The sequence below is a fragment of the Scyliorhinus canicula genome, chromosome 10 (genome assembly GCF_902713615.1).
Source record: "Scyliorhinus canicula chromosome 10, sScyCan1.1, whole genome shotgun sequence".
Lineage (NCBI taxonomy): Eukaryota > Metazoa > Chordata > Chondrichthyes > Carcharhiniformes > Scyliorhinidae > Scyliorhinus > Scyliorhinus canicula.
Window position 1 is genome coordinate 143,910,770 of NC_052155.1, and position 12,830 is coordinate 143,923,599.

The window sequence follows — 12,830 nt, forward strand, 5'->3', positions numbered from 1 at the left end:
TGGGTTAGTGTAATGCTGCCCTGTGGTAGTGTCACCTCTGTATGTATCGTGAATGCCCATTGGTTGTGTCCTATCTAACTGACCCATTGATTGAATGTCTGTGTGTCATGTTTCTGGTGCTCCCTCTAGTGTCTAGCTAGCCTACTTACAAAGATGGCCGCAGATCAAAATTGTCGTTCTCTGCTCCGGGTTCTTGGCCTCGTGCTAAGTACTGCCGCCTCTCACTGTTTTCTGTTGGTTTGATTGTGTTTTCCTCGCAGTATTTACCGAATTTGTCCAGGACTGCCTGGAAGTCGCTCCTGTTTTGCCCTTTGGAGAACTTGAATGTTTTAAAGATTTCTTCTGCTCTGGCACCGGCGATGGTGAGCAGGAGCTCTGTCTTTTCAGTATCGGCCACGTCTTGTAGGTCGGCTGCCACTAGGAAGATCTCAAACCTTTGCCGGAATGCCCGCCAGTTTTCGCGGAGTTTGCCGTGGCACTTGAGCCACTGTGGAACCGGAATCTCGAACATCGTCTTGCCTGGGTGCTGTTGCTGGTTGTCACTGTTTGCTGAGTTGTAACTATATGGATTGAGACAGTTACTCACTGGTACCATGTCTTGTTATGCTCTTAGCGTCGCATAAGCGGCTTCCTTGATGTCCACTCTGACAAAGGAAGGTTCAGACGTGGAGATAACTTAAATACGTTTATTGAACTATATACAATTCTCCTCCTCTGGTTTGCCACTACTGTTAATCCTTCTATAGCTACTCAGACTGACAAACCAGTCTGCTATAATCCACGTGGTGGGTGTGATCAACCCTGTGTCTGTACTCACTAAATATCTCCACTAGAAAGAGGAAGATCATGTGTGCTGTGTCCTTTATATATGGGTTGGTGTAATGCCCCCTGTGGTAGTGTCACCTCTGTGTCACCTACCGTGAATGCCCATTGGTCGTGTCCCATCTAACTGACCTATTGGTTGAGTGTCTGTGTGTCATGTCTCTGGTGCTCCCTCTAGTGTCTAGCTAACCTACATGTGCTTACATTAACCCCGTGTGTATCTACAGTGATGCATATCACCACATCTTGTATATGTGCTGTTTCAGCCTGTTGGCCCACACTAAAGCAGCAATCTGCCATGCACCACAGGGGGGATGGGCTGCCCTGCTTCAGGGCCCCGCACTTCAGGATCCTTCAGCAGAAGTATGCCCGGTGAAAGCGCCACTTGGCGGAAATGATCACACCTGGATGAGGTCCCAGCATTTGCGGGTGGTGTTGCTGCCTGTTCAGGAAAGCAGATGAAATTCCAATGAAATTGCTTCCAGTGACTCCAGGTTGGGTAAGTAACTTGGTCAAATTTAACTTCCCATCTAGTTTATCTGGCTTCTGCCAACTGGATGGAGTTAAAATTGTTGTCCTGTGGGAAATTGACTAATAATCCTGAGTTATTCTGTCAGTTTCAGTTTTGGAACATTCTTTAGTTGAACATAGTTGTTACATGGATTAGTTTGAATAATGCAAATTATTTTATACTTTTATCCATATTATTTGAAGCAAACAGCCATGGAAAATGTCAAGTCTGGAATTTGTTTGAGAGTGGATCTTCTGACCATCATTTGGCCCAGAACGGACATCAATGGGTTTTGTGAACTCAGCCACTATTATTCCCGAGTCGGCTCCCCCAGTTGGAAGCAGGTCTGCTCTGGGAGATAATTTCAGCAAGGGTAGGTTGGAAGTTCACTGCTTCTGGCCTCAGTCACCTCAGTACTTACACCGAGCCGGCAGTTGCAGAAATGTATATTCTTCTTTCAAATTTCTGAAGACCATTGTTCCCTGTGTGACCTCAGATCATGACATCACGTAGCACAAATGTACAATGGTAAAATGTCATAGGGCAAAAGGGCTTGCTAGACCACATTGGATGAAACTGGAGTCACAGGTAGGCAGAAACCAGTATGGGTGAAAGTTCCCTTACTGTGAAAGATGTGAGTGAAGCACCTTCACTCGGGCTTAACCGGATTAACCGGCAACTTCCTTATATGAATTCTTATGATGTGGATATGCCGGTACTGGACTGGGGTAGACGGAGTAAGAAATCTCACAACACCAGGTTAAAGTCCAACAGGTTTATTTGAAATCACAAGCTTTTGGAACGCTGATCCTTCATAAGGTGAATTGGTGGCAGGTTCATAAAGAAAACATATATAGACGGAGACACAATTGCAAGATAATTACAGATTGGAAAATGAAGAATGTAAGTCTTTATTCCAAGTGTGGCCTAACTAAGGTTCTATACAGCTGCAACATGACTTGCCAATTTTTATACTCAGTGCCCCGGACAGTGAAGGCAAGCATGCCGTATGCCTTCTTGACTACCTTCTCCACCTGTGTTGCCCCTTTCAGTGACCTGTGGACCTGTACACCTAGATCTCTCTGACTGTCAATACTCTTGAGGGTTCTACCATTCACTGTATATTTCCTACCTGCACTAGACCTTCCAAAATGCATTACCTCACATTTGTCTGGATTAAACTCTGTCTGCCAAGTCTCCACCCAAGTCTCCAAACAATCTAAATCCTGCTGTATCCTCTGACAGTCCTCATCGCTTTCCGCAATCCCACCTACCTTTGTGTCATCTGCAAACTTACTAATCAGACCAGTTACATTTTCCTCCAAATCATTTGTATATACTATGAATAGCAAAGGCCCCAGCACTGATCCCTGCAGAACACCACTAGTCTCAGCCCTCCAATCAGAAAAGTACCCTTCCATTGCGACACTCTGCCTTCTGTGACTAGCCAGTTCTGTATCCATCTTGCCAGCTCACACCTGACTGGCAGTTAAACATCCAAGGATATACAACCTATCGAAAAGACAGGGAGGTGGGCCGAGGGGGTGGGGTTGCCTTGTTAGTTAAGAACAAAATTAAATCTATGGCACTAAACGACATAGGGTTGGATGATGTGGAGTCTGTGTGGGTAGAATTGAGGAACCACAAAGGCAAAAAAACCATAATGGGAGTTATGTACAGACCTCCTAACAGTGGTCAGGACCAGAGGCGCAACATGTACCGGGAAATAGAAAAGGCATGTCAGAAAGGCAAGGTCACGGTGATCATGGGGGACTTCAATATGCAGGTGGATTGGGTAAATAACGTAGCCAGTGGATCCAAAGAAAAGGAATTCATGGAATGCTTACAAGATGGCTTTTTGGAACAGCTTGTCATGGAGCCCACAAGGGAGCAGGCTATTCTGGACCTAGTGCTATGTAATGAACCAGACTTTATAAAAGATCTTAAAGTAAGGGAACACTTAGGAAGCAGCGATCATAATATGGTTGAGTTCAGTCTACAGTTTGAAAGAGAGAAGGCAAAATCGGATGTAATGGTGTTACAGTTAAATAAAGGTAATTACGAGGGCATGAGAGAGGAACTGGCGAAAATCGACTGGAAGCAGACCCTAGTGGGGAAGACAGCAGAGCAAAAATGGCAGGAGTTTGTATGCATAATTGAGGACACTGTACAGAGGTTCATCACCAAGAAAAGAAAGATTATCCGGGGAGGGATTAGACAGCCATGGCTGACAAAGGAGGTCAGGAAATGTATCAAAGAAAAAGAGAGATCCTATAAAGTGGCCAAAAGCACTGGGAAATCAGAAGATTGGGACGGCTACAAAAACAAACAGAGGTTAACAAAGAGACAAATAAGGAAGGAGAGAATCAAATATGAAGGCAGGCTAGCCAGTAATATAAGAAATGATAGTAAAAGTTTCTTTCAATACATAAGAAACAAACGACAGGCCAAAGTAGACATTGGGCCAATTCAAACTGATTCCGGAAGGCTAGTGATGGGAGACGAGGAAATGGCTGGAGAACTTAATAAGTACTTTGCGTCTGTCTTCACAGTGGAAGACATGAGTAATATCCCAAAAATTATAGAGGGTCAGGGGGCTGAGTTGAGTATGGTTGCCATTACAAAACAGATGGTGCTAAAAAAGCTAAAAGGTCTTAAAATTGACAAATCTCCTGGCCCCGATGGGCTACATCCTAGAGTTCTGAGGGAGGTGGCTGAAGAAATAGCGGAAGCGTTGGTTGAGATCTTTCATAAATCACTGGAGTCAGGGAAAGTCCCGGACGATTGGAAAATCGCTGTTTTAACCCCCTTGTTCAAGAAAGGATCAAGACAAAAGATGGAAAATTATAGGCCAATTAGCCTAACCTCGGTCGTTGGTAAAATTCTAGAATCGATCGTTAAGGATGAAATTTCTAAATTCTTGGAAGAGCAGGGTCGGATTAGAACAAGTCAACATGGATTTAGTAAGGGGAGGTCGTGCCTGACGAACCTGTTAGAATTCTTTGAGGAGGTGACAAGTAGGTTAGACCAGGGAAAACCAGTGGATGTGGTCTATCTGGATTTCCAAAAGGCCTTTGATAAGGTGCCACACAGGAGGCTGCTGAGTAAGGTGAGGGCCCATGGTGTTCGAGGTGAACTACTGGCATGGGTTGAGGATTGGCTGTCTGACAGAAGGCAGAGAGTTGGGATAAAAGGTTCTTTTTTGGAATGGCAGCCGGTGACCAGCGGTGTCCCACAGGGTTCAGTATTGGGGCCGCAGCTGTTCACCATATATATTAATGATCTGGATGAAGGGACTGGGGGCATTCTAGCGAAGTTTGCCGATGATACGAAGTTAGGTGGTCAGTCAGGTAGTGCTGAGGAAGTGGGGAGGCTGCAGAAGGATCTAGACAGTTTGGGAGAGTGGTGCAGGAAATGGCTGATGCAATTCAACGTGAGAAAATGTGAGGTCTTGCACTTTGGAAAAAAGAATCCAAGCATAGACTACTTTCTAAACGGTGAGAAAATTCATAAAGCCAAAGTACAAAGGGATCTGGGAGTGCTAGTCGAGGATTCCCTAAAGGTAAACATGCAGGTTGAATCTGTGATTAAGAAAGCGAATGCAATGTTGTCATTTATCTCAAGAGGGTTGGAATATAAAAGCAGCGATGTGCTACTGAGCCTTTATAAGGCTCTGGTTCGGCCCCATTTGGAGTACTGTGTCCAGTTTTGGGCCCCACATCTCAGGAAGGACATACTGGCACTGGAGCGTGTCCAGCGGAGATTCACACGGATGATCCCTGGAATGGCGGGTCTAACATATGATGAACGGCTGAGGATCCTGGGATTGTATTCATTGGAGTTTAGAAGGTTAAGGGGAGATCTAATAGAAACTTACAAGATAATACATGGCTTAGAAAGGGTGGACGCAAAGAAACTGTTTCCGTTAGGCGAGGAGACGAGGACCCGTGGGCACAGCCTTAGAATTAGAGGGGGTAAATTCAGAACAGAAATGCGGAGACATTTCTTCAGTCAGAGAGTGGTGGGCCTGTGGAATTCATTGCCGCGGAGTGCAGTGGGGGCCGGGACGCTAAATGGCTTCAAGGCAGAGATAGATAAATTCTTGATGTCGCGAGGAATTAAGGGCTACGGGGAGAATGCTGGGAGGTGGAGTTGAAATGCCCATCAGCCATGATTGAATGGCGGAGTGGACTCGATGGGCCGAATGGCCTTACTTCCACTCCTCGGTCTTATGGTCTTATGACCCCGTGTGACTTCACCTTTTGTACCAATCTGCCATGAGGGATCTTGTCAAAGGCCTTATTGAAGTCTATATAGACAACATCCACTGCCCTAACTGCATCAATTATCTTTGTGGCCTCCTTGAAAAACTCTACCAAGTTAGTGAGACACGACCTCCCCTTCACAAAACCATGCTGTCTCTCACTAATTGCTGCCATTTGCTTCCAACTGGGAGCAGATCCTATCTCGACGAATTCTCTCCAATACTTTCCCTACCACTGACATAAGGCGCCACCGGCCTGTAGTTCCCTGGATTATCTTTGCTACCCTTCTTAAACAAAGGAACAAGATTGGCTATTCTCCAGTCCTCCGGTACATCACCTGAAGACAGTGAGGATCCAAAGATTTCTGTCAAGGCCTCAGCAATTTCCTCTCTAGCCTCTGTCAGTATTCTGGGTTAGATCCCATCAGGCCCTGGGAACTACCTTATCTACCTTAATCTTTTTCAAGTCTCCCAACATCTCTTTCTGGATCAGTGTGACCCAGGCTATCTACACACCCTTCTCCAGACTCAACACCCACCAATTCCTTCTCTTTGGTGAATACTGATGCAAAGTATTAATTTAGTACCTTGCCCATTTCCTCTGGCTCCACACATAGATTCTCATGCCTGGCCTTCAGTGGACGAACCCTTCCCCTCGCTACCCTCTTACTTTTTATGTATGTGTAAAAAGCCTTGGGATTTTCCTTAACTCTATTTGCCAATGACTTTTTGTGACCCCTTTTAGCCATCATGACTCCTTGTTTAAGTTCCTTCGTACTTTCCTTATATTCCACACAGGCTTTGTATGTTCCCAGCCTTCGAGCCCTGACAAATGCCTCCTTTTTGTTTTTGACGAGGCCGACAATATCTCTTGTTATCCAAGGTTCCCGAAATTTGCCGTATTTATCCTTCTAAGAATAGTCAGAATGAATACGTGGCTTGAGAGGTGGTGCAGGAGGGAGGGGTTCAGATTTTTGGGACATTGGAACCGTTTCTGGGGGCCGTGGAACCATTACAAATCGGATGGTCTACACCTGGGCAGGACTGGAACCAATGTTCGAGGGGGTGCTTTTGCTAACACTGTTGGGGAGGTTTTAAACTAATGTGGCAGGGGGATGGGAACCAGATTAGGAAGTTAGAGGTCACTAAAGAAGCAGCAACTAAAGCCAGTAAGCTACGAGACAATAAACTCAATGTGACTAAGGGGAAGAGTAAACAGGGAAGAGGTGATGATCGCAAAGGGACAGGTGGTCTGAGGTGCATTTGTTTTAATGCGAGAAGTGTAGCAGGTAAGGCAGATGAACTTGGGGCTTGGATTAGTACCTGGGAATATGATATTGGTATTACTGAGACTTGGTTGAGGGATGGGCAAGACTGGCAACTAAATATCCCAGGGTATAGATGCGTCAGGAGGGATAGAGGGGGAGGTAAAAGGGGTGGAGGAGTTGCATTACTGGTCAGAGATGATGTCACAGCTGTGATTCAGGAGGGCACGATGGAGGATTCGAGCACTGAGGCAATATGGATAGAGCTAAGAAATAGGAAGGGTGCAGTAACATTGTTGGGACTTTACTACAGGCCTCCCAAAAGCGAGCGTGAAGTAGAGGTACAAATATGTAGACAGATTATAGAAAAATGTAGGAGCAATAGGGTGGTTGTGATGGGAGATTTTAACTTCCCCAATATTGAATGGGACTCGTGTAGTGTTGGAGGCATAGATGGAGCAGAATTTGTAAGGAGCATCCAGGAGAGGTTTTTAGAGCAGTATGTAAATAGTCCAACTCGGGAAGGGGCCATACTGGACCTGGTATTGGGGAATGATCCCGGCCAGGTGGTTGACGTTTCAGTCGGCGATTACTTTGGGAATAGCGATCACAATTCCATAAGTTTTAGAATACTGATGGACAAAGATGAGAGTGGTCCTAAAGGAAGAGTGCTAAATTGGGGAAAGGCCAACTATAACAAAATTCGGCAGGAGCTCGGGAATGTGGATTGGGAGCAGCTGTTTAAGGGTAAATCCACATTTGAAATGTGGGAGTCTTTTAAGGAAAGGTTGATTAGAGTGCAGGACAGACATGTTCCTGTGAAAATGAGAGATAGAAATGGCAAGATTAGAGAACCATGGATGATGGGTGGAATTGTGAGACTAGCTAAGATGAAAAAGGAAGCATACATAAGATTGAGGTGACTCAAAACTGATGAAGCTTTAGAGGAATATCGGGAAAGTAGGACAAATCTCAAACGTGCAATGAAGATGGTTAAAAGGGGTCATGAAATATCTTTGGCTAACAGGGTTAAGGAATATCCCAAAGCATTTTATTCGTATATAAGGAGCAAGAGGGTAACTAGAGAAAGGATTGGCCCACTCAAAGACAAAAGAGGGAATTTATGCATGGAGTCAGAGGAAATGAGTGAGCTTCTTAATGAGTACTTTGTATCGGTATTCACCAAGGAGAGGGACATGATGGATGTTAAGGCTAGGGATGGATGTTTAAATACTCTAGGTCATGTCGGCATAAGGAAGGGGGAGTTTTTGGGTATTCTAAAAGGCATTAAGGTGGACAAGTCCCCAGGACCGGATGGGATCTATCCCAGGTTACTGAGGGAATCAAGGGACGAAATAGCTGGGGCCTTAACAGATATCTTTGCAGCATCCTTGAGCACGGGTGAGGTCCCGGAGGACTGGAGAATTGCTAATGTTGTCTCTTTGTTTAAGAAGGGTAGCAGGGATAATCCAGGGAATTATAGATCTGTGAGTTTGACGTCAGTGGTAGGCAAACTGTTGGAGAAGATACTGAGGGATAGGATCTATTCACGTTTGGAAAAAAATAGACTTATCAGTGATAGGCAGCATGGTTTTGTGCAGGGAAGGTCATGTCTTACAAACCTAATAGAATTATTTGAGGAAGTGACAAAGTTAATTGATGAGGGAAGGGCTGCAGATGTCATATACATGGACTTCAGTAAAGCATTTGATAAAGTTTCCCATGGCAGGTTGATGGAAAAAGTGAAGTCGTATGGGGTTCAGGGTGTACTAGCTAGGTGGATAAAGAACTGGCTGGGCAACAGGAGACAGAGTAGTGGTGGAAGGGAGTGTCTCAAAATGGAGAAGGGTGACTAGTGGTGTTCCACAGGGATCCATGCTCGGACTGCTGTTGTTTGTGATATACATAAATGATCTGGACGAAGGTATAAGTGGTCTGATGAGCAAGTTGGCAGATGATACTAAGATTGGTGGAGTTGCAGATAGCGAGGCGGACTGTCAGAGAATACAGCAGAATATAGATAGATTGGAGAGTTGGGCAGAGAAATGGCAGATGGGGTTCAATCCAGGCAAATGTGAGGTGATGCATTTTGGAAGATCTAATTCAAGAGCGGACTATCCGGTCAATGGAAGAGTCCTGGGGAAAATTGATGTACAGAGAGATCTCGGAGTTCAGGTCCATTGTACCCTGAAGGTGGCAACGCAGGTCGATAGAGTGGTCAAGAAGGCATACAGCATGCTTGCCTTCATCGGATGAGGTATTGAGTACAAGAGTCGGCAGGTCATGTTACAGTTGTATAGGACTTTGGTTAGGCCACATTTGGAATACTGCGTGCAGTCCTGGTATGGAGGGGGCTAGCTATGAAGAAAGATTGAGTAGATTAGGATTGTTTTCATTGGAAAGACGGAGGTTGAGGGGAGACCTAATTGAGGTCTACAAAATTATGGACAGGATGGATAGCAACAAGCTTTTCCCAAGAGTGGGGGTGTCAGTTACAAGGGGTCATGATTTCAAGGTGAGAGGGGGAAAGTTTAAGGGAGATGTGCGTGGAAAGTTTTTTACGCAGAGGGTGGTGGGTGCCTGGAATGCTTTGCCAGCGGAGGTGGTAGAGGCGGGCATGATAGCATCATTTAAGATGCATCTGGACAGATATATGAACGGGCAGGGAACAGAGAGAAGTAGATCCTTGGAAAATAGGCGACAGGTTTAGATAAAGGATCTGGATCGGCGCAGGCTGGGAGGGCTGAAGGGCCTGTTCCTGTGCTGTAATTTTCTTTGTTCTTTGTTCTTGTTCTTCCAACAGGAACATTCCCGTCCTGAATTCCTTTCAACTGACATTTGAAAGCCTCCCACATGTCAGATGTTGACTTACCCTCAAACATCTGCCCCAATCTAGGTTCTTCAGTTCCCGCCTAATATTGTCATAATTAGCCTTCCCCCAATTTAGCACATTCACCCTAGGACCAGTCTTATCCTTGTCCACCAGCACTTTAAAACTTAGTGAATTGTGGTCACTGTTCCCGAAATGCTCCCCGACTGAAACTTCTGCCACCGGGCCGGGCTCATTCCCCAATACCAGGTCCAGTACAGCCCCTTCCCTAGTTGGACTTACTACATATTGTTTTAAGAAGCCCTCCTGGATGCTCCTTACAAACTCTGCCCCATCCAAGCCCCTCGCACTACGCGAGTCCCAGTCAATTTTGGGGAAGTTAAAGTCTCCTACCACAACAACCCTGTTGCTTTTACTCCTTTCCAAAATCTTTCTACCTATCTGCTCCTCTATCTCCCGCTGGCTGTCGGGAGGCCTGTAGTAAACCCCCAAAATTGTGACTGCACTCTTCTTATTCCTGATCTCTACCCATATAGCCTCACAGCCCTCTGAGGTGTCCTCCTGTAGTACAGCTGTGATATTCTCCCTAACCAGGCACGGAACGCCTCCACCCCTTTTACATCCCCCTCTATCCCACCTGAAACATCTAAAACCTGGAATGTTTAGCTGCCAATCCTGTCGTTCCCTCAACCAGGTCTCTGTAATGGCAACGACATCATTGTTCCAAGTACTAATCCAAGCTCTAAGTTAATCTGCCTTGCCTGTTGTACCTCTTGCATGAAAACATGTGCTCTTGAGGCCACCAGACCCATTGTGTACAGCAACATTTCCCTGTGTGCTCTTCCTCAGAGCTATACTGCCCCTATTCCCTAGTTCTTCCTCAATGTTTTCACCTTCTGACCTATTGCTCCGGTACCCACCCTCCTGCTATACGAGTTTAAACCCTCCCATGTGCCCTTGCAAACCTCGCGGCCAGGATATTTACGCCTCTCCAGTTTAGATGCAACCCGTCCTTATACAGGTAACACCTGCCCCGGAAGAGCTCCCAGTGGTCCAGATAATGGAAACCCTCCCTCCAGCTGTTTAGCCACATGTTTAGCTGCTCTATCTTCCTATTTCTAGCCTCACTGGCACGTGGCACAGGGACTAATCCCGAGATTACAACCCAGGTGGTCGTGTCTTTTAACTTTCTGCCTAGCTCCCTGAACCCCTGCTGCAGGACCTCATGCCCCTTCGTGCCAATATGTACAACTACCTCGGCCTGTTTGGCCTCCCCCTTCAGGGTGCCCTCTACCCGTTCTGAGACATTCTGGACCCTGGTACCAGGGAGGCAACATACCATCCTGGAGTCTCGTTCACGCTCACAGAAGCGCCTATCTGTGCACTTGACTATAGAGTCCCCTATGACTATTTCTCTTCTGCGCTTTGATCCTCCCTGCTGAATATCAGAGCCAGCCGTGGTGCCACTGCTCTGGCTGCTGCTGTTTTCCCCTGATAGGCTATTCCCCCCAACAGTATCCAAAGCGGTATACCTGTTCGAGAGGGGGACAACCACAGTGGATCCCTGCACTGACTGCCTGCCCCATCTGATGGTCACCCATCTCTCTTCCTGCACCTTGCACATCTCTATAACTCCTATGTATGACGCTTTCCGCCACCTGCATGTTCCTAAGTACATCCAATTTCTGCTCCAACTGAACCACCAGGCCTGTGAGGAGATATCATTGGTTCCACTTGCTGCAGATGTAGTCGACCGGAATGCTGGAAGCGTCACAGATCTGCCACATCTCACAGTTGGAGCACTCCAGCCCGCTGAGTGACATTTAAGCACTAATGAATTAATTTAAAATAAACACTTGAATTATTGGTAGATTGAGTTACAATTAACTATATGGCCCTAACGCTAGATGATTTTCACTGTAAAATTAAATGCTCAATACCGATCACTGCCCTCAGGTTTAGTTACTCCACTATTTAGTTAATCAATTCGATTTGTTTTGCAATATTATTTTTTTTTCAAATTTAACAGATTCCCAACCAGCCAATCAGGTCACAGCTTTACTGTGATGTCACTTCAGTTTTTCCCCCCCCACACATTTTGAAAAGATAATGAAACTCCCAGGATGCTCGCTGGTTCTCTCTGCAGATTAACTGTTGCAGGCCAGAAGGAAAAGAACAAAAAGATCGGGAGAAAGCATCTTCTCCCACTCTGCATCGAATTACCTCACTACACCAAATGATCAAATTCTAATTCCCACTCTGGACGTGCCTCATTCACTCAGGATATGTCTCCTTCATCTGGAATGGGCGATACTCACAGGTAATCAAGGTGTGAATTGTGCCAAGCCAGGTTGTGGGGGGTGAGACCCACGCAGACATGGGGAGGAGGTACAAGCTCCATACAGTCAGTAATCCAGGGCCGGGATCGAACCCGGGTCCTCGGCGCTGTTAGGCAGCACTGCTAACCACTGTGCCCCGTGCCGCCTTGCATGGTTTTGGTAACTGACTGGAGATTGAAGGTCTGATTCAGATCAGACAGAAAGTTTGGAAGAGAGAGGCTGGAATGCGGGGCGGGGCGGGGGGGGGGGGGGGCGGGGGTGGAAGGTGAGGGTGGGAGGGGTAGAAAATATCAAAAAGATGGATGGCAGACAACTGTCCCGTGGGTGTGTCCAAATTTTCTGCCCCCCTCGCGCATTACAACCTTTCTCGTTCTGAACTTTCCGCTCTTCGCTCCGTCAGGACCCACTTTGTCATCAAACCTGCCAACAAATAGGATTCTGTTGTCATCTGGCGTACTGACCTATACCTCGCGGTAGCTGAGCACCAACTCACAGATACATCCTCCTCTGGCGCAGATACACCTGTGCATCGAGCTCTGGTAAATTCTAGACAGGTCCTCACTCCGCACCTAGAACATAGAACAGAGAAAAATACTGCACAGAACAGGCCTTTCGGCCCACGATGTTGTGCTGAACCTTTGTCCGAGACTAATCATAGATTATCATAGAATTTACAGTGCAGAAGGAGGCCACCCGACCCATCGAGTCTGCACCGGCTCTTGGAAAGAGCACCCTACCCGAGGTCAACACCTCCACCCTATCCCCAAAGCCCAGTAACCCCACCCAACACTAAGGGCAA

General features: G+C 46.4%; 1 protein-coding gene across 2 annotated transcripts in view; it reads left to right on the forward strand.

Annotated features, from left to right (window-relative positions):
- Positions 1 to 12,830, forward strand: part of LOC119972695 (calcium/calmodulin-dependent 3',5'-cyclic nucleotide phosphodiesterase 1A-like) — a 782,449-nt gene that overhangs the window by 176,296 nt on the left and 593,323 nt on the right. The window contains exon 1 of one of the 2 annotated variants that reach the window (XM_038809818.1): positions 11,851 to 12,012. The exons of the other annotated variant lie outside the window; for it this stretch is intronic. Within the exon in view, the coding sequence (XP_038665746.1) occupies positions 11,978 to 12,012 (35 nt within the window). The 5' untranslated portion in view covers positions 11,851 to 11,977. Of the gene's footprint in view, positions 1 to 11,850; positions 12,013 to 12,830 lie in introns of those variants that run through there. 2 annotated transcript variants of the gene reach the window in all.